Source organism: Ailuropoda melanoleuca, chromosome 2 (genome assembly GCF_002007445.2).
Source record: "Ailuropoda melanoleuca isolate Jingjing chromosome 2, ASM200744v2, whole genome shotgun sequence".
NCBI classification, from domain to species: domain Eukaryota; kingdom Metazoa; phylum Chordata; class Mammalia; order Carnivora; family Ursidae; genus Ailuropoda; species Ailuropoda melanoleuca.
Genome location: NC_048219.1, coordinates 21909626 through 21936214, shown reverse-complemented (window position 1 = coordinate 21936214; position 26589 = coordinate 21909626). Strand labels below are relative to the sequence as shown.

Here is a 26589-nt window from a genome sequence, read left to right as displayed (position 1 = left end):
ACTGAACAAGTTTCCTGGGGCTTTTAAGAATGACCCATTCATTTCATTCAACCACTGTCATAAAATCCTCAAGGTCTTTGACCCATTTTCTTTTCACTCTATCTATGTGACAAAACCTTAATTCTGGATCAATCCAAATGGTTGCTTTTCTGTGTCCAGGCAGGGCTGCAAAGCACTATTGAAAGAATATCATTCAACTGGGTAAATCAATGCCACCATAAATTCATGGTTACTTATTTCAAGCAGTGAAAACAAGATAAATAAGAAAAATTATAGCTAAATGTTTATTCTTGAAAATGGTATACTTTAGATTCATTAATGCACTTAATACTTATAAACCACCATAAAGTAGATATTCTTTGCATTTTATTGATGAAGAAACAGACATGTAAATAACTAGCCAAAAGTCACACAGCTAATAAAAGACAGTCTTAATTTTTAACTCAAGCACTCTGATTCTAGCACTTGAGCTTTTAACCCTTACTGCCAGACAATTTAATTGTTTTCCTAGTCAGCTCCGTCTCTACCACCAACTACAACCAACAGGGCTATTTTGTTGCCTAACTTCCAGGGGTACTCTTCATGTTTACATTATAAGCAATACTGAGAGGAAATTTACAGACTTAAACTTAGATTTTAAAAGAAAAAAGACTGAAAATCAGGAACTAAGCAACTCAAAAACTTAAGAAACTAAAAAATAAGAAAACAAATTCAATGAAAACTAAGATAAGTAAATAATAAACATAAGAACAGAAATTAATGAAGTAGGTGGGGCGCCTGGGTGGCACAGCGGTTAAGCGTCTGCCTTCGGCTCAGGGCGTGATCCCAGTTGTAGGATCAAGTCCCACATCAGGCTCCTCCGCTAATGAGCCTGCTTCTTCCTCTCCCACTCCCCCTGCTTGTGTTCCCTCTCTCGCTGCCTGTCTCTATCTCTGTTGAATAAATAAATTTAAAAAAAAAGAAATTAATGAAGTAGGAAACAAAGATATAATTGAGAGGATCAACAAAGCCAGAGTTAGTACTTTGAAAAGAATAAGATTGAGAAATCTATGGCAAGACTGAAGAGGATAAAAGGGAAGATGCCTTTAATAAATATTAGGAATTAAAAAGAAGGGGTGCCTGGGTGGATTAGTCAGTTAAGCATCTGACTCTTGATCTCCAGTTCATTTTTTTTTTTTAAAGATTTTATTTATTTATGTGACAGAGAGAGACAGCCAGCGAGAGAGGGAACACAAGCAGGGGGAGGGGGAGAGGAAGAAGCAGGCTCCCAGAGGAGGAGCCTGATGCGGGGCTCGATCCCAGAATGCTGGGATCACACCCTGAGCTGGAGGCAGACGCTTAACGACTGAGCCACCCAGGCGCCCCTCCAGCTCAAACCTTGACCTCAGGGTCATGAGTTCAAGCCCTGTGTTGGCTCCATGCTAGGCATGGAGCTTACCTAAAATAATAATAATAATCATAATTAAAAAGAGAGATTAAAATTTCAGAATATTATTAACAATAGTATTGTTTTATTGTGAGCTAATGAATTTGTAAATTTTTTTAAAAGGACAAATTTCTGGAAAAATATAAATTAGCAAAACTGACTCAAGAATAAAGAGAAAACATGATAGTTTTATAACCATTAAAGAGATTGAATCAAGAGCTAGAAATCTTTCCTCAAAGAAAACAACGGAGACACATAATTTTATAAGCAAGTTCAACCTCTTTCAATCTTACTCAATTTAAACCTTACTCAAACTCATGAAGAAAAAGAGAAAGAAAAAAGGAAACACTCCCAAATCCAAGTAGAAGGTGAGTTAGTATCATCCTGATACTAGAATCAGAAAAGAACAAAAAGAACAGTATAATAAAAGAAAAGTAAAGGTCAGCCTCACACATAAATATGGATGCACATATTCTTTTTTTTTTTTTAAGGGGTTGAGTGGCAGAGGGACAGAGAGAGAGAGAATCTTAAGCAGGCTCCATGCCCGGTGCAGAGCCAGATGCAGGGCTCAATCTCAAGACCCTGAGATCATGACCTTAAGTCAGACACTTAACTGACTGAGACACCCAGGCACCCCACAAACCTGTAATTTTTTAATTAATGAGTGAGTTAATCTCATTGTCTATAAAATTAGTGTACAGAAGTGAATTTAGTTTCTTTATCCAACAAACATAAAATGTAATTCTTAAAAAGATATAATCTATGATAGCACAAAGATGAAAGTACTCAGGAATAAATTTAATAAAAGATATATAAGACCCTTATGGATAAAGTTATAAAACTTTTAAAATTTCTAAAATTTAAGGGAGCCTCGCTGGTTCAGTAGGAAGAGCATGCAACTCCTGATCCCAGGGTTGTGAGTTCAAGCCCCACATTAGGTATAGAGATTACATAAATTAAAAACTTTAAAATTGGGGCACCTGGGTGGCTCAGCTGTTAAGCGTCTGCCTTCGGCTCATGTCATGATCCCAGGGTCCTGGGGTCAAGCCCTGAATTGCACTCCCTGCTTGGAGGGAAGCCTGCTTCTCCCTCTCACACTCCCCTTGCTTGTGTTCCCTCTCTTGCTGTCTCTCTCTGTCAAATAAATAAATAAAATCTTTAGAAAAAAAAACAACTTTAAAACAATTTAAAAACTAGAATTGAATTTTGTTAATGGATAAGAATACTCAATGTTATAAAGATGTTAATTCTCTCCATATTGTCCTATAGACTTACTGAAATTTTTTAAAAGATTTATTTACTTATTTGTCAGAGAGAGAGAGAGTGCACAAGCAGGGGGAGCAGCAGGCAGAGGGTGAAGCAGGCTTCCTGCCAAGCAAGGAGCCTGATGTGGGACTCGATCCCAGGACCCTGGGCTCATGACCTGAGCTGAAGGCAGACGCTTAACCAACTGAGCCACCCAGGTGTCCCTAAACTTATTGAAATTTTAATAGAACCCTCATTTTGTGTATACGTGTGTCTACAACTTGACAGGCTAGTTCTAAAATCCATGTGGAAGGACCAAGATTCCCAGGAACAGTCAAGACACTGCTGAAGAAGAACAAAGTGGAAACTTGTCCTACCGGAGTTATTACAAAACTATAGTAACAGTAGGGCATGGATGAATAGATCAAGGAATTGAATATAGAATGATCCCAGGCCTAAAGGAAATGTAAATAGGGGAGACCTAGCATTGCAGATTAGTGGGGAAATATGAACTATTCAATAAATAATGTTGTGATAACTGCTTATGCATATTGACAAAGAAAGAAATTGAAGTCCTATCTTAATCCACTTACAAAAACTGATTCCTAGTGACTTAAATGTGAAAAGTAAAATTACAACACTTTTAGAAGAAAATATAAAATAACATCTTTTGACACCGGAGAGAGGAAGAATTTTTTAAGCAACACATCAAAAGTGCAAAACATAAATAAATAAGTTGAACATAAATAAATTGGTAAAATTATGAACTTTTGTTCATCGAAAGAGACAAGAATGAAAGATATAGGGGCGCCTGGGTGGCACAGCGGTTAAGCGTCTGCCTTCGGCTCAGGGCGTGATCCCGGCGTCAAACCACAAATAGGAAGAAAATACTGGCAACACATATACAGCCATACCTTGGGGATATCATGGGTTCAGTTCCAGACCAGCACAATAAAGCAAATATTGCAATAACATGAATTAAATGAACTTTTTGGTTTCCCTTGCACATGCAAGTTACGTTTAAACTATACTGTCATTTAGCATGCCTGGGTGGCTCAGTTAGTTAAGTGTCTGCCTTTGGCTCAGGTCATGATCCAAGGGTCCTGGAATAGAGCCCCACATCAGGCTCCCTGCTCAGCCTGCTTTTCCCTCTCCCTCTGCTGCTCCCCTGCTTTGTGCTCTCTCTCTGTCAAATAAATAAATAAATAAAATCTTTTTTAAATAATAAACTATACTGTCATTTATTAAGTGTGTAATAGCATTATGTCTAAAAAAGTACATTATCTTAATTTAAAAATACTTTATCGCTAAAAAATGCAAACCGTCATCTGAGCTTTTAATGAGTCATAATCACTGATCAGAGCTCTCCATAACAAATATAATAATAACAATGAAAACGTTTGAGATATCGCAAGAATTATCAAAATGTGACGCAGAGACATAAAGTGAGCAAATGCTGTTGGAAAAATGGTGCGAATAGACTTGCTCGATGAGGGTTGCCGCAGACTTCCGATTTGTAAAAAACACAGTACCTGTGAAGCACAGGAAAGTGAAGAGCAATAAAATGAGTTTGCCTATAATAAAAAAATCTCCTGGGGCGCCTGGGTGGCACAGCGGTTAAGCATCTGCCTTCAGCTCAGGGCGTGATTCCGGCGTTATGGGATCGAGCCCCACATCAGGCTCCTCCACTATGAGCCTGCTTCTTCCTCTCCCACTCCCCCTGCTTGTGTTCCCTCTCTCACTNGGCTAAGGGCGTGATTCCGGCGTTATGGGATCGAGCCCCACATCAGGCTCCTCCACTATGAGCCTGCTTCTTCCTCTCCCACTCCCACTGCTTGTGTTCCCTCTCTCACTGGCTGTCTCTATCTCTGTCAAATAAATAAAATCTTTAAAAAAAAAAAAATCTCCTAAAAATCAATTGTAAAAAACTTCAATAGAAAAAATGGGCAAAAGACATGAATAGCCATTTTATGAGAAAAGAAACTTAGTTGGCTATGTATTACTCTGGTTAGACTGCCATAACAAGATATCATAGACAGGGCTGCTTAAACAACAGAACTTTATTTCTCACAGTTTTGGAGGCTTGGAAATCCAAGATCAAAATGCCAACAAGGTAGGTTTCATTCTGAGGGTAGGTTTCATTCTGAGGCTTATCTCTTGGTTTGCAGGCAGCTACCACCTCCGTGTGCTCATTTGACCTCTTCTTCGTGTGCATAGTGGGTTAGTGGGTTCAAGGAGAGGTAGAGGGGTGGAGAGAGAGAGAAAGGGAGAGAGGAAGGGAACAAGTTTTCTGGTATTTCTTTTTATAAAATCATTAATCCCATCATGAGGGCCCCATTTCCCTGACTTCATCTTACCCTAATTACCTTCCAAAGGCCCCATCTCCAAATACCATCACATTGGTAGTTAGGGCTTCAACATGAATTGGCCGGGGTGGGGGGGAGACACAATTCAGTCTGTAGCATCTCATAAACATCTTTTTACTGCCTGATCTCATAAATGATCAGTTAATGTAAATTATAACAAAATGAAACATCATTCTACACTCACCAGGTTACACAAAATTTAAACATCTAATGCTATTAAGGTGGAGGGGGCGCCTGGGTTGCTCGGTCAGTTAAGTGTCTGCCTTCAGCTCAGGTCACGGTGCCAGGGTCCTGGGATCCAGCCCTGCATTGGGCTCCCTGCTCAGTGGGGAGCCTGCTTCTCCCTCTCCATCTCACTCTGCCTGCCACTTCCCCTGCTTGTGCTCTATCTTTCTGTCAAAAAAATAAATAAAATATAAAAAAAAAAACTTTAGGGGCGCCTGGGTGGCACAGCGGTTAGGCGTCTGCCTTCGGCTCAGGGCGTGATCCCGGCGTTATGGGATCGAGCCCCACATCAGGCTCTTCTGCTGTGAGCCTGCTTCTTCCTCTCCCACTCCCCCTGCTTGTGTTCCCTCTCTCGCTGGCTGTCTCTATCTCTGTCAAATAAATAAATAAATAAATCTTTAAAAAATAAAAAAATAAAAAAAAATAAAAAAAAAACTTTAACTGAAAAAATAATGATATTAAGGGTTGGCAAGGATGTGGAGGAAGGGAACTCATTCACTACTGGTGGGAATGTCAATCTGTCGGAGTTTGGAGAAGAGGTACTTTCTAGTGCAATTGAAGATGTACATGCCATACGTTCCAGCAGTTCTGCTCCCAGGTATATATACTGGTTTTCAAATTGCTGGATGCAATCCAATAGTAAATTGGGAAATTAATTTTAGTGGTGCTGAAGTATAATTTTCCCAAGGTAAAATAATGACTGTCATAGAAATATAAAATTAACACATGTCAAAAATGTTATTTATATTAATTAATGAAGGAGCCAGTAAAATGTTACAGGAATGCTGTATGAATTTGCTAAGAATCAAGAATGTTGAATTTGCTGAGAGGGAAAAGTGGTTTACTATGCCATAGGTTGGGGCACCTAGGTGGCTCAGTTGTTAAGTCTCAGTCTGCCTTCGGCTTCCCCATTCTGGGATCAAGCCCTGCATCAGGCTCCTCCGCTGAGAGCCTGCGTCTTCCTCTCCCTCTCCCCTTGCTTGTGTTCCCTCTCTCACTGGCTGTCTTTCTCTCTGTCAAATAAATAAATAAAATCTTTAAAAAAAAATATGCCATAGGTTAATATAACTTAATGCTTTTGTGTTATCCTTTCTACAGAGTGGACAAGAATTATTTCATTACCCATTTTCTCCCAAAATAGCTTAGTCAATAGAAAGTCAGAGGTCCTTACGGAATCAAATCCTTCAAAAGTCTGCCAGACAATGCCCAGCCTTAAGCTAAAACGGCATCCAAGTATTCGCTTTTGCTTATTTCCGAGTATTGGACAATAATTTTTCTGACAATGGGTCCCTTTTAGCACTTTTTGGTAATGAATTGAAAAGAAGAAATAGAAATTTAGTGAACTGCTGGCAGTAAGTATATGGTTCCTGAAATTTTTGTTTCAGATATATACATCTGTATATATGTATGTGGTATTATTGGGTTCGAAGTAGAATGTCCTTTGTTCACTGTTCGTTGGGGTCAAAATGTTTGAAAGCCACGAATGTGACATATTATGAGGTTCAACAGTGAAAAGAACTACACATTTTGAGTTCTCCCTTCCTTCAAAGTAGGCAAATGCCAGGCTTAGGCAAACTTAGAAAATGATTTGAGTGAATGGTGAAGAATAAAGAGAAGATAGAAATATCGAATCATGTTGTATATGTGAAGCTAAAGTTATACGTTAATTACATCTCAAGTTTTAGGGTTTTGTTTGTTTGTTTTTTATTTGACAGCAAGAGACAGAAACAGTGAGAGAGGGAACACAAGCAGGGGGGAGTTGGGGAGGGAGAAGCAGGCTCCCGATGCGGGGCTCGATCCCAGGACACTGGGATCGTGACCTGAGCGGAAGGCAGACGCTTACTGACTGAGCAACCCAGGAGCCCCTTCATCTCAAGTTTTTAAAAATTAAAAATTAAAAAAAAAAAAAAAGAAAAGAAAAAAAAGGGTAGAAGCGCAGCGCCAGGGGTTTGTCTCTTTCCTAACACTGAGGTTCGCTGGCTATCTGGGACGCCACAAGAATGGAGAGAACGTAGGTGGAGTGGAACGGTCGAGCCGGCCAGCCCCCACAGGCAAGAGCTTGGACTTGCAGCTGTGCAGTTCGCCTGCGGGGAATCCAGCACCAACCCGGGTCCACAGCCACTAGGCTCAGGGAGCCGCCGCCACCCGCGAGCGGAGAAACACTGCGCACGCGCAGACCCGACTAGGGCCGGCGGCGCGCGAGAGGCGCTCTTCGGCAGGCCTGGCCTCGCCTCCAGCCTTCGGCCGTCCGCGGTGCCCAGTCACCTCCGGCCCAGCCGGGTTTTCCCCGCCCTCTCCGCGCCGGCGCTGGTCCCGACTGCGCGCGCAGGGCCTAAGCGGGTGCCGGCGGGAAGGGGAAGCGGCGGGTAAGAAGGGCTTGCGTCCGGGTGCGACTATGACGGGGTTGGGAATGACCTCTTGGCTCTTACGGCTCTTGCGTCCCCCGAAGAGAGGAGAGGAGCCTCTGGAACCGGTTCTTCTGGCCGCTCAGGCGTGCCTCTGATAGTCGAAGTGTTCTCGCCCTCCCCTTTCGCTTGGTCTGGTCCGGTCCGCTCCTCCTCTCCTTTCCCCGCCCTACCAGGGAATCCGAGGCCGAGCCCCTGGCCTGTCTTCTCGCCCCAGACAAGTGTGAGATACCTTCTCCGCCATTTAGGTAGCGCCGAATGTTTCCGCTTGCAGTGTCGCAGCAGCTTAGGGGTAACTCTCCAGGTCCCCCACTCAAGCACAAAGAGCCTCGGTTTTTTGACGCTTGCTTTTTCTGCCACCCTTTGCTGAAGCAGCTTCCCGATGCAGTAAAGTCAAGGCCACCAAACATAGGTCTTCTTTACTTCTTCTGGGCATCTCCACCGTTTCCTAATAAGCTCCCTTTCAAGTCTGGGTCTCTTGAGGCACGTCCCTCACATCCATATGCAGTGTCCCGGAGTTATGCTCTTTCCTTTTGGAAATAATGGTCACACATGTGCCGCCTTTTGGAATGAAGTTCTTCACTGGCAGTGGGATAGTATCAGCAATTACCAAGAGGCATGGTAACACGTTAGGATTCCTGTCTGCTACTCGAGTGGGTGGATATTCAGTGAACTCTTTGTAGCAGGAGGCAGCATTTTAGCTCGGTGGCTGTGCCCGATGCCTCGAAGTTGGGGGCAGACGAGGTACCTTGAAGTCAAGCCCCTAGGGTTCAAAATCTGCTGACAGGAAGAAATCTAAAACAGAAAAAAAGCCTAACAGCCCTGTCATGTTTAATAATATTCTGCAGGTCAAATTTCTATGTAGAGACAAATGCACTGTTTGCTTTTATATGCCGGTTAATTGTAATATGTTGACATTCTGTAAACGCTCATGTGAAGTTTTAGCAGCTGCCTTGGAACTTCTCAATCAGATTTCTCAATTCCTAGATAATCATGATAATCAGCTTAGTTTTACTTTGATAAGTTTGACTGAATGCTGTAAACTTAACCACTTTTTTCTAACATCAGCCCACACCTTTCTGTCAGTCTTATTACTAGTTCCCTTTGATGCCTAGATTACAAAACTTTAGTCATCTTGGATTTCCCTTGTGCTTCATCTCCAAATGTCTTATATTACTGGATCTCACGGTTTCTTTATTTAAAAAGTAAGTTGGATTTATCCCTTTGATTCTCATTGTTGAAGCTGTAAGGCTGTTTTCAAGGACTTTGCTACCTCTCAGTTCATTCCCTGGAAGGTTCATTTAACAGTTCTGAAACATTACTGTTGTCAGGTTTACTCTTGAGTCTATAACGGCTAAATTTCTGTGCTTGGGTTTCAAAGCCTTTTCTCTATAACCCGGCTTACTAATTCCTATGCATGTGATATGGTGGGAAAAGCCCAAGATTTAGAGTAATACGACTTGGATTCAAATACTGAGACTATCATTATACTAACAGTGTGTCCTTGGGAAACTTTGAGCTTCAGTTTCCTTCTCTCTCATTTCAAATAACAATATCTTTTTCTTCCAGCCTCTTAATTATTGTGAGGATTACAATTGGCAGAATGTGTGGAAAAGCAATCATGGTTAGACAAAAACAACCTTTTTTTGTTATTTCTCATTTTACTCGTTTATTTCACAAATATTTGAAAACTTAACATGTTAGGTAGTGGTGCTACTACTATGAAAGATAGTGCCTGCCCTTAAGAGACTGTCTTTCAGGAAGCTTTCAGAGAATATATGTGTCTGTAGGAAGTAGGGTGGTAGGGTGTCTGACAAGGTAAAGTGTGATATAGGCTGTAAAATAGGTAAGTTTAGGATGAGCACCAAATCCAGAGGAGAGGAACAGGGAAGCTTCTGCAGGAAATTATGTTTGAACAATCTTGAATTATAACAAAGACCCAAAAGGAAAAGGTGGGGAAGGATGCCTCAAAACAGACACTTTTAGAGAACTGCAAATTGTTAAGGTTTTGTTGGAGTATTAAGTTCAAAAAAAGAGTATGGGAGATAGGACTGGACAGGTAGACAGAAGTGAGATTTGAAGCGCTTTGTGTGCTAAGAGAAGTGTGCACATTGAATGATTGTAAGCAGACAGTTGGCCTGATCACAACTGGTTTTTGAAAATTCATTCTGGCTAGAGTGTGTGCTTCCTTATTACAGTGTACAAAAATTTCTGCCTTTGCGCCTTTTCTTATTTTCTTTATTTCACCCAGAAGGGCTTATGCCATCTCCTCATATGTTAATCTTTATCTTGCAACATCCAGTTCAAGTGTGAATAGAAGACGTGTTAAACACAAAAATATATCTTCTGGTCTCCTTCTGTTTTGTTTTTCAGGGTAGGACCAGATTATGGGCAACAGTCCTTTTAATTAATCTGTCATCATGGCTAATGAGGACTGTCCCAAGGCTGGTGATAGTCCATTTTCATCAGATAAACATGCCCAACTCATCTTGGCCCAGATCAATAAAATGAGGAATGGAGAGCATTTCTGTGATGTGCAGCTGCAAGTTGGGAAGGAAACTTTTAAAGTTCATCGGTTGGTTTTGGCTGCCAGTAGTCCTTACTTTGCAGCTTTGTTCACTGGAGGAATGAAAGAGTCCTCAAAAGATGTTGTGCAGATTCTAGGAATTGAAGCTGGAATCTTTCAAATACTTCTAGATTTCATTTATACAGGTATGTTACATGAGCCTATAGCTTTGAGTGAAGACTGATATAATCACTCATGTATTGCAATGGGAATATAAGTTGATACAACTTCTATGGAAAGTAATTTGACGGTGTTATTATGAGTGTTTGAAAAGTTCGTATCTTTCTTTTGACCCGGTATTCCTTTTCTAGGAATCATAAGGAATTAATTAGTGATGCAGGCAAATATTTATGTACCAGGATATTTATTGTAACATTATTTATAACTACATAATTGAATACAATCTAATTATCCCTCAGTAGGTTATACGGTTAAATAAATTATGGCACATGTATATATCATGGAATATTTTTTTTAGATCTCTCAAATTATTTAAATATATACCATGGAAGAGTGTTTACAATGTATTAAATGAAAAAAATTTGGATATAAATACTGCTCTAGTTTTGTAAAGAAACAAAATCATTTGTATTTGTGCACAGGAAAAAGACCAGAATGTTGATAAGTATTTATCTCTGGATGATGGAATATGGAAGATCTGTATTTTTCCCTCTTTTTCTTTTTCCTTCAAAATATTTGTAATCAACATGTATGTATTTTAATTAAAACTTTTTTTTTAATTATATTATGTTAGTCACCATACAGTACATCCCTGGATTCCGATGCAAAGTTCGATGCTTCATTAGTTGTGTATAACACCCAGTGCACCATGCAATACGTGCCCTCCTTACTACCCATCACCAGTCTATCCCATTCCCCCACCCCCCTCCCCTCTGAAGTCTTCAGTTTGTTTCTCATAGTCCATAGTCTCTCATGTTTCATTCCCCCTTCTGATTACCCCCCCTTTCTTTATCCCTTTCTTCCCCTACCGATCATCCTAGTTCTTATGCTCCATAGATGAGAGAAATCGTATAATTGTCTTTCTCTGCTTGACTTATTTCACTTAGCATTATCTCCTCCAGTGCCGTCCATGTTGCAGCAAATGTTGAGAATTCGTTCTTTCTGATAGCTGAGTAATATTCCATTGTATATATGGACCACAGCTTCTTAATCCAGTCAAAAACTTATTTTTTTAAATGTTTTTAATTAAAGAGTTTTGATAATGTTAGAAAATGCACACAAAAAACTATGAAGTATAAGTTTTATATGATATGTAACAAATATACATGGAAATAAGATTTGAAAGAAAGACACTAAAGTGTTAGTACAGTGTATGTCGGTGGAAGAATGCATGATTTTCATTTTTATACTTTACTGCCTTGAATTTTTTTCTGTGGTGAATAGAATATAATCGGAAAAGGTGTTTGAAAACAAAGACTATGTTTGGTCATCATGTTCTCCTTAAAGGACTACTTGGTGGGAGATCATTATGTGACCCGATAAGGTATTTATTTAATGCATGGTATTTAAACCTGGAAAATGACAAAAGATTTCTTTGTGTTGTCTTATTACATTTTGTAAGATATAAGAAAATAACTCTTAATTTGGAGATTATAAAAATGACTGTTTTAATTACTGAAAGCAATGCAGCCCTGTCTAGTGGCTAATGTACAAATTAGCATCAAGGGATTTTTTTTTTTAACCTTTTCTAAATGATTTGGGTGAGCTGAAAATAGCTTCATAAATGTCCTGCTTCCTTTATTTGCAAAGTGTAAATTAACACATTAATCCAATGGAATTAGTGTTGAACTACATAAAAACAGAAGTAATGCTACAAGGTGTCTATTCTGCCTCTTGTCTAAGGGTAGCAACAAGAGATACTTAGTGAAAGATATTCCAGGTACTATCACCATATTGGTGATTAGCACCTCCATCAAATAATCAAAAAGTGGTAAAAACCCATAAAAATAAAAGCTATTGAGCATATCTGGGAGAAATAACATTCTAGAACAGACATTTAAGGCTAAAATTGGTATAACAATTAAGAACAGAATTTGGCTACTGGTAAAAGATATCAAGTGGCCTAACAACAGTTTATTTTTCCACAGAAGTGAATTCATAGTAGGCATTCCAGGGATGGTATGGTGGCATTGTCCTTAGTGTCCTGTTATTCTCCCAACATTTTGCTCTACCCTCTATAGCTTGTAGCTTCTAATCTCATGATTGCTAAATTCCAGCCAGTAGAAGGAAGAAGAGAAAAAGGCAAAAGGGCCTACTAGCTGAGTCTGTGCTCTTTTTAAGCTTTTCTGGTAGCCGTCCCCAGTAATTGCTGTCTATATCCCATTGGCCAAACAGGAAAAAATTCATCCCTATCTGTAAGTGAGGCTAAGAAATGTAATTTTCAGCAGGGTACAATTACCACCCACAACAAAATCACGTTCTTTTTTTTTCTTTTTTTTAAGATTTTATTTATTTATTTGAGAGAGAGAGAGAGCACAAGCAGGACAGAGGGAGAGGAAGAGGCAGACTCCCTGCTGAGCAGGGAGCCCAACTTGGGGCTCCATCCCAGGACTCTGGGATCATGACCGGAGGCGAATGCAGACGTTCAACTGACTGAGCCACCCAGGCGCCCCTTATGGATACTTTTTTAAAAAATACGCTCTACGCCCCATATGGAGCCTGAGCTCAGAACCCCCAGATCAAGAGTCACATGCTGTACTGAGCCAGCAAGGTATCCCATATGAATACTTGCTGTAAGCTAAGCACTAAGGATATGGCAGGAAACAAGACGGGGGGCCTCTGCCTTCTCAGAGCTTTATGGGTAGTGCAGTTTAGGTACTTACAAATTTGAAATGAGCTTGTGAGATCCTCATTTTCCTTAGTTGTAAAGTGGGGATAACATTTCATAATTCACGTGACGGTTAATTGAGATGACTTTTCATAAATGTAAAAGGGCTTTTTGTAATCTATAAAGCCTTATATAGTTATAGGGCATTCTTTTTATTGCTGTCAAGTAACTCTTGGTTTTATCCAATAGCAGGCATTCAGTCTTCATAGATTACAACCTATGATCTTGTCCAAATTTGTTGTGACTTCTCATTTCATTCAACTAAGTCTTACCTCAGTTTTCTCTGCAGCCACTACCATTTACTCCCATGGTGGATTCCATTTCTTACTTTCATTTGCATTCAACAAACCATATTCTTCCTCTAACCATAATCTCTTTGGCCATTCATTTATTTAAAACAAATTTTTTGAGTACCTAGTAGGCACTAGGCATTGAGAATACAGAAGGGAAAGCCTTCCCCCAACAGATTTTATAAATCTTATTGGGAATACAAACTTTAGACAAATATTTAGTGGAGTGAATATCATAAAAGGAATAAAGGGAAGTATAAGATTGAATGGAGAGTTTATCCTTATCAGGCAGGAGAATTACAGTGTTTTTCTTCCCTTCTAAATATAATTGACTGTTTGGTGTTCTCCCAAAGTCATATATGTAAATATATGGAAGTGAAGTCATCTAGAAAGAAGGTGGTGGACATAGTTACTTAAATATTAAGTATTTAATAACTTCTCATATGTCATAGACTCTTGGTTATATCTAGTATTAAAAATTAATGTTTGTATGGCTCTATCATAACTGAAGATGGGAACCCTATTTTATTCACTCCAGTGCCTCAGTAAATGTTAGATGCATTTGCCTTATGTTAAAAGCATAGGTTTTGATGTTGATCCCTACCCTCAATCACTTGACCATGTGACTTGGAGACAAGTTATTTAAACTTTTTGATTCTTCAGGGCACCTAGGTGGCTCAAGCATCTGTCTCTTGATTTCAGCTCAGGTCTTGACCTCAGGGTCGTGAGTTCAAGCCCCATACTGGGCCCCATGCTGGGCATGGAGCATACTTAAAAAACATTTTTTTTAGATATATAATAAAATAAATAAACTTTCTATTTCTGTTTAATTGATAGAAAAAGAAAAAATAGGGGCACCTGGGTGGCTCAGTTGGTTAAGTGTCTGCCTTCAGCTTGGGTCATGATCCCAGAGTCCTGGGATCCAGCCCCACATCAGGCTCCTTGCTTGGCAGGGAGCCTGCTTCTCCCTCTCCCTCTGCCTGCCACTCCCCCTGCTTGTGCTCTCTCTCTCTCTCTCTCTGCCAAAAATAAATAAATAATAATAATGATGATGATAATAACACCTATGTGGGGTTGTAGTGATAGTTAAGTGAATAGATAAAACAATTAATGTTTCTGTCCACTGTAAGTGTTCCATAAATGTTAGGTATCATCATTTAAGTTTTGCACTCTTTCTACAAATCCCTTGTTGCGTTTTTACTTAGCATCTATCTACTCAGCAAATACTAAGCTATCAGTAGAATTAAATATAATGTTCTTTTAATAGAAGTCAAATGTTTATTTTTATTTTGTTTGTTATTTTGTCTCCGTACTTCCCCAGGTATAGTGAACATAGGTGTGAATAATGTCCAGGAGCTGATTGTTGCAGCAGACATGCTACAGTTGACTGAAGTTGTTAATCTGTGCTGTGAATTTCTGAAAGGACAAATTGATCCATTGAACTGCATTGGGATCTTTCAGTTCTCTGAGCAAATTGCCTGCCATGATCTTTTGGAATTCACAGAAAACTACATTCATGTCCATTTCTTGGAGGTTCACAGTGGGGAAGAGTTCCTGGCGCTTACGAAAGATCAACTGATCAAAATTTTGCGAAGCGAAGAGCTCAGTATTGAGGATGAATATCAGGTCTTTTTAGCTGCAATGCAATGGATTCTGAAGGACCTGGGAAAAAGAAGAAAACATGTGGTGGAAGTGCTAGAACCAATTCGATTCCCTTTATTACCTCCTCAGAGGCTTTTAAAGTATATAGAAGGTAATTTTTTTTTGCTTATCAAATGAGTGAATATCCAGTAGCTTTTTCTCTGAAATGTGATGTTTTCATTTTTCAGTTCAATAGCAGACATTTATTGAATGATTATTATATGCAAGATACAACTTTTGTGTTTTGCAGATAATAGTATTTCAGTATTTCTATTATTTTAATCAAATTTTTGCATACTTTCTTGAGATTAAATACTAAGGGAGATTAGAGTTATTAGAGTTATAGATAAAATTACTGACAGAGCTAAAATACCACTGCTGTTTTTGATAGTACTGAGTATTTCAGTGTAAGATTTCCTCTTACTCCTCTAAAAAATTTAACAAAACCTGACACTTGAGGAAAATGCATGTGCTAAAAACAAAACCCAAACTCAATAAATCCTGTAAGTCTTCTCGTTATAAAATTAATTTTATATTGATATAATATCATAGCTTCTAAGTAGCCTTTGAATCATCTTCAAGTACTAAACTCTGAAAATACTTTTCATCATAGTATAAAATTGTGTTAATTTTATATTAGAAAAATGATAATATATAATATATATAATATCTTAATTATTATTAATTGATATTAAGATTTTATTTTTTTATTATTTTTTTAAAGATTTTATTTATTTATTTGACAGAGATAGAGACAGCCAGCGAGAGAGGGAACACAAGTAGGGGGAGTGGGAGAGGAAGAAGCAGGCTCATAGCAGAGGAGCCTGATGTGGGGCTCGATCCCATAATGCCGGGATCACGCCCTGAGCCGAAGGCAGACGCTTAACCGCTGTGCCACCCAGGCGCCCCAAGATTTTATTTTTAAGCACTCTCTGCACCCAATGTGGGGCTTGAACCCACAACCCCAAGATCAAGAGTTGCATGCCCCAATGGCTGAGCCAGCCAGGCACCCCCTATTTAACTTTATTTTTACAAACTACCTTAGACCTGGTTTCAAGATTTAAAGCTCTTACTCTTGTCATGCACTGAAACTTTAGGATGTGACTGAGTTACAAATGATCTTCTTATGAATTAAAGACACTGTTAGAATTAAAGGTGTAATTCTGTGGAAAATAACATTTAATGTGGATTTTTAGGGTTTTTTCTACTCTTAACACTATTAACAGAATTTGATAGGTTTTTCTGAGTGATTTTTTTCTTGTAATAATATTTTTTTATAATATTATGTTAGTCACCCTACAGTACATCCCTGGTTTTTAATGTAAAGTTCGATGATTCATTATTGTGTATAACACCCAGTGCACCATGCAATACGTGCCCTCCTTACTACCCATCACCAGCCTATCCCATTCCCCCACCCCCAGTGATTTTTTTTTTATTAATGGATATACATTACTCAGTCAATTCTTACTATTCACAGTAGTTATGTTCTATAAAGTTGCCACCAACGCTGAATTGGCAAATACTGAGACATTGTTCCTAGGAGAATTACCAGGTAAGTTCTTAGCTAGGTCACAGTATTTTTGCTACCTGATCAGTACATAACCTTGTTTTATGTGTGTTTCTATCAAAAACACCTTATTTAATATATATTCTTGATTTATTAACATTGAACTCATGGCCAATAGCACTATAACCCATGCCTAAATGAAACCTAATACATGTATTTACTCCATAAGGCACAACACAGGCTTCTTGCAATTAGGAACACTAGATAGCACTTCAGCAGTATGCTTGGGTCATTTTTAACAATAAAATCACCAGGGGCGCCTGGGTGGCACAGCGGTTAAGCGTCTGCCTTCGGCTCAGGGTGTGATCCCGGCGTTGTGGGATCGAGCCCCACATCAGGCTCCTCTGCTGTGAGCCTGCTTCTTCCTCTCCCATTCCCCCTGCTTGTGTTCCCTCTCTCGCTGGCTGTCTCTATCTCTGTCAAATAAAAATAAATAAATAAATAAATAAATAAAAAAGATAAAATCACCAACAAAAAGCCCCCAAATGTGAAAAACATGGCGCTAAACAGACTGTGAAAAGGACACTTGTTTATAATATGAGAGCTGAAATACGGGGCAGAGCATCACCTTGTTCATTACCCACCTAGAAACGTGCAAATTTTTTTCCACTCTGCAGCATGTCCGTGAGTGACGAGGAAAGCACCATGAGTGTTAATTTGGGTTACAAATGTATTTTAATGAGTAGATGTGTTCATAAATAAGGAATCCACAAGTAATGAAGACTGGCTGTATTTAAATGCTAAAACATGAAGAAAGAAATTATTATACACATTTTTGCTGGAATCATATGAGAATTTAGGAGTGGGACAAAAGCTTTCATGGTCGAGTTTGTCTTTTCCCAAGTTCTGTAGATACAGAGTGCTACAGGAAAGTTCCTTTGCAAGGAGCAAGGGAAAGTTACCTAGGGTTGGGGCATGTTTCCCTATAGCTTTTTAATGTTATAATATTCAAATCTTGTACTGCTTGTTAAGCATGCCCAATAGCTGTCAGCTAAAGGTATTTCACTGGAGTAAAACTGCAAGGCATCAGGGAGAAGTACATGGAGGATTTTTTTAAAAGATTTTAATATATTTCAGTTTGGAAACTTTTTCTTTTTGATCATATTAGAGAAAAAGTAGGCAATTTATGTAGAAAAATAATGAGACTACCACAAAATTCAGAGAGCAAAAGACTTAATAGAAATGGTTAAATTATGTTATGTGAGGGGCGCCTGGGTGGCACAGCGGTTAGGCGTCTGCCTTCGGCTCAGGGCGTGATCCCGGCGTTATGGGATCGAGCCCCACATCAGGCTCTTTCACTATGAGCCTGCTTCTTCCTCTCCCACTCCCCCTGCTTGTGTTCCCTCTCTCGCTGGCTGTTTCTATCTCTGTCAAATAAATAAATAAAATCTTTAAAAAAAAATTATGTTATGTGAAATATGTAGATTTTCCCACTGGTGTATGTTTTTTGTATTTACCACTGGAATAATTCAGGCAATTTAATAGTACTAGCTATGTGATAACACATCTATTTCTTGCCATTTTAGAGAATGACTACTTTTTTAAAATGGTACATCCTCTTATAAATGTTTAGGTAATAATTATAAAACAACAAATTCTCCCAAAGTTCACCATCCAGAAATAATTAATGTTTAGTAAACATCATTCTAGATATCTCTGTGTAGGAGGATGGATGATGGGTGGATGTATGGTTGGATGGATAAACAGAAAAAAACATAAGAATCATTCTATACATATTATTTATAATACAAAATGTATACTTAAATCTCATTAAAAGTTTAAGAAGAAATGAAGTAATAACTAATTTTAGATGAATATTTCTTTATCTTAAGAAACACTCATTCTGTGGGGTGCTTGGGTGGCACAGTCGTTAAGCGTTTGCCTTTGGCTCAGGGCGTGATCCCAGCGTTCTGGGATCGAGTCCCACATCAGGCTCCTCCGCTATGAGCCTGCTTCTTCCTCTCCCACTCCCCCTGCTTGTGTTCCCTCTCTCGCTGGCTGTCTGTCTCTGTCAAATAAATAAATAAAATCTTTAAAAAAAAAAAAACACTCATTCTAAAAAGTTCTTATCAAGTTAAGGACCAAAGATGAAAATCATTAAAAGATGAAATAAAAGTTTCATTTGTGTTTCAATTTTATTTTTATTTATTATTCTTAAATTTGAATCCCAATATATTTAAACATACAGTGTTTTGTGTTTCAATTTTAAACAGTATAGACTCACGAAGAAAAATAAGGTAATTAGCATTGTTATTTTTCTTCCTATGTCACCAGTCAAGGTTTATACCTTTATATAGATTTTATTTTCAATCATCATTTCCCAGCTCTGTGCTTTTATTCTGTATTTAAATGGAATTTGATGCTGTTCACCAGTTTTTCAGTCTTTTTATTCCCAAATTTTCTTCTTTGATTTGTCTTTTGGTTGGCTGGATTTCATCACCAAGTATTGTTTTCAAGAAAAGTTCATGATTACTGTATTTCCTGAATTCTTTTCATACTTGAGAATTTCTGCCTGTTGCTTTCTTAAGTTGACAGCAATTTGAATGGGTATAATATTCTTTTTTTTTTTTTCAAGATTTTTAAAATGTGGGTGGCTCTGTCAGTTAAGCCTCTGCCTTCAGCTCAGGTCCTCATCCCAGGGTCCTGGAATTGAACCTTGCATTGGGCTCCCGCTCAGTGGGGAGCCTGCTTTTTTCCTCTCCCTCTGTCGCTCCCCCTCCTTGTGCTCTCTCTCTCTCTGTCAAATAAATAAATAATAAAATCTTTAAAAAAAAGTAATCTCTACACCCAATGTGAGGATCAAACTTACAACCCTGAGATCAAGAGTTGCATGCTCTATCGAATGAGCCAGCCAGGTATCCCATGGGTAGACATAATATTCTTTTTTTTTTTTTTTTTTTTTTTTTTTTTTTTTAGATTTATTTGAGAGAGAACGAGCACTGTGTGCCTGCGAGGAGGGGGAGGGGCAGAGGGGGAGAGAGAGAGAGAGAGAGAATCACAAACAGACTCCCCGCCGAGCAAGGAGCCCAACATAGGCTATATCTCACAACGCATGAACACATGACCTGAGTTGAAACCAGGAGTCGGTGGTTAACCAACTGAGCGACCCAGGTGCCCCCAGATGTACCTTTGAACCATGAGAACAGGTTCATTCTTTCATAACCTAGTAGTTCTCATTGTTTTTATTAATTAGTAATAACTGATTAGTTATTTCAGGAAGCAACTATAAATCTATATTCTCTGAAATATGACACTCAAATTAGTGGGAAATGATAATGGCTTTTTATTTATTTTTATTCTTGATTTGTGTTAAAGTTTGTCATTTTTCATTAGAGTATAATTATATACCCTTTCCTTTTAAAGGTTCAGCTTTTCCTTCATTTTGGAGAAATCTTCCTGTATGAAATTTCTCAATACTTCAAATGCTTCATTTGGTAGTCTTCATCCTTTATTTTTTTTTTTTTAAGATTTTATTTACTTTAGAGAGAGAGGGTGCACGCGAGAGCAGGGGGAGGAGGAGAGGGATAGGGACAAGTAGACTCCATGCTGAGTGCAGAACCTGACGTAGGGCTCGATCCCATGACCCTGATATTATGACCTGAGCCAAAATCAAGAGTCAGATGTTTAACTGGCTGAGCCACCCAGGAGCCCCAGTCTTCATCATTTTATTGGAACTTCTTTGTCTTTCATATTTATCATCTTCTACTGCTAAAGTATTTTATTTTATTCTGTATTCACAGTTGTTTTCTTGAGTCTTTACTCCAAATTCGTGGTTTGATTTTTCATATCTATTGTGTTTCTTGTTTCTAATTTATTAAGTTTGTAATACTATCATTTCAAGCTCTCTCTTTGTTTCCTTAGTAAGGCATCTCATTCTGCCTTTGAGCTCTTTTTTTAAAAATAGGATCTATATTCTTTTCTTTTCTTTTCTTTTCCTTTTCTTTTCTTTTCTTTTCTTTTTTTAAAGATTTTATTTATTTGACAGAGAGAGACAGCCAGTGAGAGAGGGAACAGAAGCAGGGGGAGTGGGAGAGGAAGAAGCAGGCTCATAGCAGAGGAGCCCAATGTGGGGCTCGATCCCAGAACGCCGGGATCACACCCTGAGCCGAAGGCAGACGCTTAACCGCTGAGCCACCCAGGCGCCCCTCTTTTTTTTTTAAATAGGCTCCACGTCCAGTGTGGGGCTTGAAATCACAACCATGAGATCAAGAGTCACATGCTTTACCAACTGAGCCAGCCACGCCCCCCAGATCTATATTTTTCTATCCTGTGAAGCATGTCTTGCAAGTCTGTTTTTGTTTGTGGCTAATGTTTTCTTCCAGAATGAATTCTTCAATCTCTTTCTCTTCTTTTTCCTGGGATATATTTTAATGGTTATATTGTTACTTCTTGATATATTGCTCATGTATAACATGGGCAGCTCTCTTCAAACCAGTTTACTCTGATAATGGAAGAACTAATTCTCCTTGACACCTTTCCTACCTTAGTGTAACTTCTAGCTAAAATTTGAGGACTGTGTTGTGTTCTTGCCACTTCTTTCTAGCCTGAGGTATGAAAGTGGTGGAAGAACAGGGATCTGCTAAGGCTTAGATATTTGCTTAGGGACCTGGGCTCTGAGCTCTCTCTAAGATCCTATTATTGATCTTGCGTCAGGGCTTACTTAACCCAGCTAAGGATGTGTCTCACTAGTATGGACTTTGGCTGGTACTATGCTCTGTTAGATGGCAAGCCCTGGTGATTGTATCTTTACCGATGGTCCTATGAAGGATTTTTTGTAATGGTTTTTTCTTTGACTTCTCAGTTCTGCTTCTTACCTGCTCATTCTACCTTACAAAATTATTAGTCATTAGTGAGAATTCTCAAGATTTGGTTAATTGACTTTGTTTCCTTAATATGGCTTCTGGGATATAGGGACAAGGCTTGGAGACAGTCCCTTGCTGACATATGCGGTGCCTTTGTGCAAATTAGAAAATAGTCCCTTTCAAGGGGCCAGGTCTTATAGCTTGCCAAGTGGGACATAAGTTGACTTTCATCCCCACTTCACCTCAGCTAAACATCCTTGAGCAGGAACAGTCTACCCAGTCATGCTCAAAATCTTTTTAGGAGATAGACCTCATCCCACTAGAATCTTTTGTTTCTTGCTTTGACTATCATATTTTAAAGTATGTGATATAATTTTATATCTTTCAGTTATTAAATCATAAGTATAGAATATTTGGCTATTTTATTTTTCCATTTTGTTGGATAATATCCTGTTTCACCTTGCCGTCTTTGTTTAGAAATCCTCACACATGAGTTGTTGTTGTTTTTTTAAGATTTTATTTATTTTTTTTTGGCAGAGAAAGACAGAAAGCAGAAGCAGGGGGAGTGGGAAAGAGAGAAGGGAGCCTGATGTGGGGCTCGATCCCATGATGCTGAGATCATGACCTGAGCCAAAAGCAGAAGCTTAACCGACTAAACCACCCAGGCGCCCTCACACATGAATTTTTAAATTAGATATTATGAAGCATATTGTTAAAACAATCTTTGATTTAAGGAAAGTATATTCTCTCTTTTTTTTTTTTAAGATTTTATTTATTTATTTGACAGAGGTAGAGACAGCCAGTGAGGAGAGGGAACACAAGCAGGGGGAGTGGGAGAGGAAGAAACAGGCTCCCAGCGGAGGAGCCTGATGTGGGGCTCGATCCCAGAACGCCGGGATCACGCCCTGAGCCAAAGGCAGACGCCCAACAGCTGAGCCACCCAGGCGCCCCAAGGAAAGTATATTCTTTAGTAACAATGAGAAAAATAATATTTGGTATTGTTGGAAACAATCACCATTGCTTGATGATGAGTTTTTATTTTTTGATAAATGTGTTCTATCTTTATGGAAACATGCCTTTTCAATATTATTTAAAAGTTGATTAAAACAGTATTTTGTTAAACTTGCTTTAGGAGTATCCGATTTTAATCTTCGTGTTGCGTTGCAAACACTTTTGAAAGAGTACTGTGAGGTGTGCAAATCTCCCAAAGAGAACAAGTTTTGTAGTTTTCTGCAGACGTCTAAGGTTCGACCTCGGAAGAAAGCAAGAAAGTACCTGTATGCAGTAGGTGAGAACCTTTTAAAAAGTGATACAAATAATCTTTATTTTTAGGATTAAAACCTTTTAATATTTTGTTATTATTTTACACATCAGAATATGCAAGTATGTCAAATAAGCATATTTAATTTCACATATAAGATACAAATTGTGTTTAATACAGTGGATACATCTAAGAATAAATAGCTATTTATTTGACATCTATTATTCTGTGATCTAAATTGTTGGGTTCTTAGATTGTCCAATTATTGTCAAGCAACTGACTTATGAAACATTGCTTTAAAAGTTAAAAATGTGATTTTAGTGAAAAATAAGGAAAATCTCAACATTTTTAACTATTCATGGTGTCTTAGATGATTAGGGATTATAGGAACCAGTGGTCTCTAACGTGTGGGTGTGCAGAATAATCCACAGAAGTATCAGGTGAACATATAAAAGATCTTTTTTATTTTAAAAAGCATTAAGTCTTATTAATATGTGATGTATATATAGACAGATTATCCAAGTTTATATACATAATATTTTATATATACTTCATAACATAACTTAGAATTTGTATGTTATATGTATAATTTCATGTATGCTATAATATATAAATACGTAATTTTTGAGTGCATGCTACAGTTCTTTTTACTGATGGGATGTGCAGTTAAACAAGGGTTTCAACTCACTATTTTTAATTGAAAAAGATACTAGTAGAAGTCATAATGAGACTTCCTAACTTGACAGATAACCAACTCCTTTTATGTTTTATCTAACATTCTATTATAACCAAAACCAGCTGGTAGAACACTAGTTGACCTCATTGCATTTAAGCCATCATCTTTCAGGACTTGGCACATTTAAGAATAATATATATATATATATATGGCAAGCTCTAAAGCACTTATTCCTTGCTATGAAATAGTTATAGACTGAATGTCTAGAAGTAGAGGGCTAGATTTTTCTCATTCTGTCATTTCCATATTTAGCAGTAAGTGATTTGCATGTATCTCCTTTCCTTCGTTCAGGTGGATATACTCGGTTGCAGGGGGGTCGTTGGAGTGATAGCAGAGCCCTCAGCTGTGTAGAACGTTTTGACACCTTTAGCCAATACTGGACCACCGTGTCTTCACTTCATCAAGCTCGATGCGGGCTAGGAGTAGCAGTTCTGAGAGGGATGGTTTACGCTATTGGAGGTAATAATGAAAATGTCTTCTTTCCCTTATTAGTCTCTAGCTGTAAGTTGGCTGCATCTTATATGACTTATATATATTGTTAGGTACTATGGGGTATATACATAGATATGGTTGTGCTCAATAAATATTTAATGAATAAATGAATGAAAAAAAGAAAAAGGAAACAGAAGATATTGAATGTTTTCGACCAGAGGGATACTGTGATTTATCCCAAGGCAGAATACTTAGGTTTGGTTTTGATGAAAAGTTGTTTATAAAATGTGGCACCAAAATTTAGGTCAATGTTTGTGATAAAAATTGTTTTAATTTCAAAATTTAATTTCACATACTGGAAGTTGTATTACAAATCATTTTTAATTAACATAGCTTCCTGGACAGTAAGATTTATAAAAACTAAGTCAGCTAGACATTGGGATATATTTCTTGATTTAAATCCCTCTGTTTTCTGAAACTATTATTATGAATTGTAAAATGATTAATAAAATTAAATAAAAGGAGTTCTGAATGTTGGAAGAAATTAATTATCGAGGAGGACCTAAAGAGAAATAAATGCTAACACTTTTATATCAATATTTACTTCTGGATAATTTGTCTTCATAACAACAAGCCTAGGTAGGTCATCTCTAACCCTTAGAACTAATCTTTATGCCTTATTTCTATGTGTTAGTCTAAAACACAAAAACTTGTATATAAAAAAAATTTTTTTTAAGATTATTATTTGAGAGAGAGAGAGAGAGAGCACTAGCTGCAGGGTGGACAGAGGGAGAGGGAGACTCTCAAGCAGACCCCAATGTAGGGCTTGATCTCACAACCCTGAGATCATGACCTGAGCCGAAACCAAGGGTTGGTCCCTTAACCGACTGCACCACTTAGGCACCTCTTGAAAATGTTATTATTATTTTTTGACTACGCTGCTGTCAGTTAAAGATGAGAGAGATATAGAGAATATTTGGTTTTTACTTCTCTTTTGAAGGGAACATAACTGTCCCTTAAAAACAGTTCATTAAGAGGCAACTGGGTCGGGGCTCCTGGGTGGCACAGTTGTTAAGCGTCTGCCTTCGGCTCAGGGCGTGATCCCGGCGTTCCAGGATCGAGCCCCACATCAGGCTCCCCCGCTAGGAGCCTGCTTCTTCCTCTCCCACTCCCCCTGCTTGTGTTCTCTCTCTCTCTCTCGCTGGCTGTCTGTCTCTGTCAAATAAATAAATAAAATCTTTAAAAAAAAAAAAAAGAGGCAACTGGGTGGCTAAGTTGGTTAAGCCAGCTGACTCTTGGTTTTGGGTCAGGTCATGATCTCATGGTCGTGAGATCGAGCCCCACGTTGGGCTCTGCTCGGTGCAGAGTCTACTTGTCCCTCTCCCTCTACCCCTACCCCAGTGTGCACTCTCTCTCTCAAATAAAATAAAATCTTAAAAAGAAAAAGAACTCAGTTCATTAAATCAATAAATGCCATGGTGAGTCCAAAAATCACAAGAAATAAGAGTTTAAGCAATAACTTTCTGTCAGCATAAAGACCATAATTCTGTATAATCTTTGACTAGAACTCTAATAGCTCTTTTTATATACATTTTGGCAATTATGGATAGTTTCATTGCATGAACTCTCCTGTTTAACGTGGGGTCACAGTGTCCTGTGTGACACTTTCATATACATGTGTCCCCTTTCCTGATGCCACAGAAATACTAATGGGCACCCTTCAAAACTGCTATGACTTCACTATTATTTGTTTGTTTATTTATTTATTTTTAAAATTTTTAAAGTAGGCTCCACATCCAGTGTGGGGCTTAAACTCATGACCAAGATCCAGGGCCGCATGCTCTACCAACTGAGTCAGCCAGGTGCCCCAACTTGACCTATTATTAATACTATCAACATTATTATCTTAAGATATTTTATAATATATAATTTTAAGATAATTTTTATTGTCAAAGTAATTCAGGTTTGTGGTAGAAAATTTGGCTGAAATTGAAGCATATGAAAAAAATAAAAATCACCCATACTCTACTCATATTACCCAGGGATAATGACAATATTTGGTTTATTTCCTTCTACATACATACATATCTGGGTTAATATTCTAAATACTGTTTTTAAAAATTAAGATATACTTCACATACCATAAAATTCCCCGTTTGAAGTATATGGTTCAGTAGTTTTTAGCATATTCACAAAGTTGTGCAACCATTACCACTGTTTAATTCCAGAACATTTTTACCACTGCAAAAAGCCACTCTTATTATTTAGGGAAATTTTTGTATCAGTGTAGGGAATTGTTTACGAGCTATGTTCCCAGACTCCAGCCAAGGGTCAATCTTGCAAGCAGGCCTTTCTAAGGATAGGCATTCCCAGGCCTGCTGTGCTGGTTCTTTTCTGCACAGTAGTTTTATATGTTCAGGATTCCAGGTCCTCATAAAGTTATATGTGCTGCAAATACCTATTGCTACTCTGTGGCTTCATCTTTCACTGTCTTTATGGTATCTTTTTTACTTAATGATATCTTTTGATAAACATATTTTTCATTTTAATGTAGCTAACTCTATTATTTATTTTCCCTTTATGGTTAGTGTTTCTTGTATCTTTTTAAAGAAATCCTTCTCTACTCCAAAGTCATGAGGAGATATACCTTAATTGTTTTCTAAAATTTTAGTTTTAGAACTAACTGTATGTCTGTAATGTCTGTCTGTAATCCACCTGGAATTGACTTTTTTAGATAATATGAGTAGGGAACCAGTTTCATCTTTTCCTCATTTAT

General features: G+C 38.2%; 1 protein-coding gene across 2 annotated transcripts in view; it reads left to right on the top strand.

Annotated features, from left to right (window-relative positions):
* Window positions 1-7435: 7435 nt before the first annotated feature.
* IPP (intracisternal A particle-promoted polypeptide) overlaps window positions 7436-26589 on the top strand; it is a 37819-nt gene continuing 18665 nt past the window's right edge. Inside the window, exons 1-5 of one of the 2 annotated variants that reach the window (XM_011225306.3) lie at window positions 7436-7628; window positions 10041-10379; window positions 14693-15124; window positions 22517-22672; window positions 23673-23840. In XM_011225306.3, coding sequence (XP_011223608.1) covers window positions 10088-10379; window positions 14693-15124; window positions 22517-22672; window positions 23673-23840 — 1048 coding nt within the window. In that variant the 5' untranslated portion in view covers window positions 7436-7628; window positions 10041-10087. Of the gene's footprint in view, window positions 7629-8658; window positions 8873-10040; window positions 10380-14692; window positions 15125-22516; window positions 22673-23672; window positions 23841-26589 lie in introns of those variants that run through there. The other variant, XM_019799898.2, reaches the window with a different exon arrangement.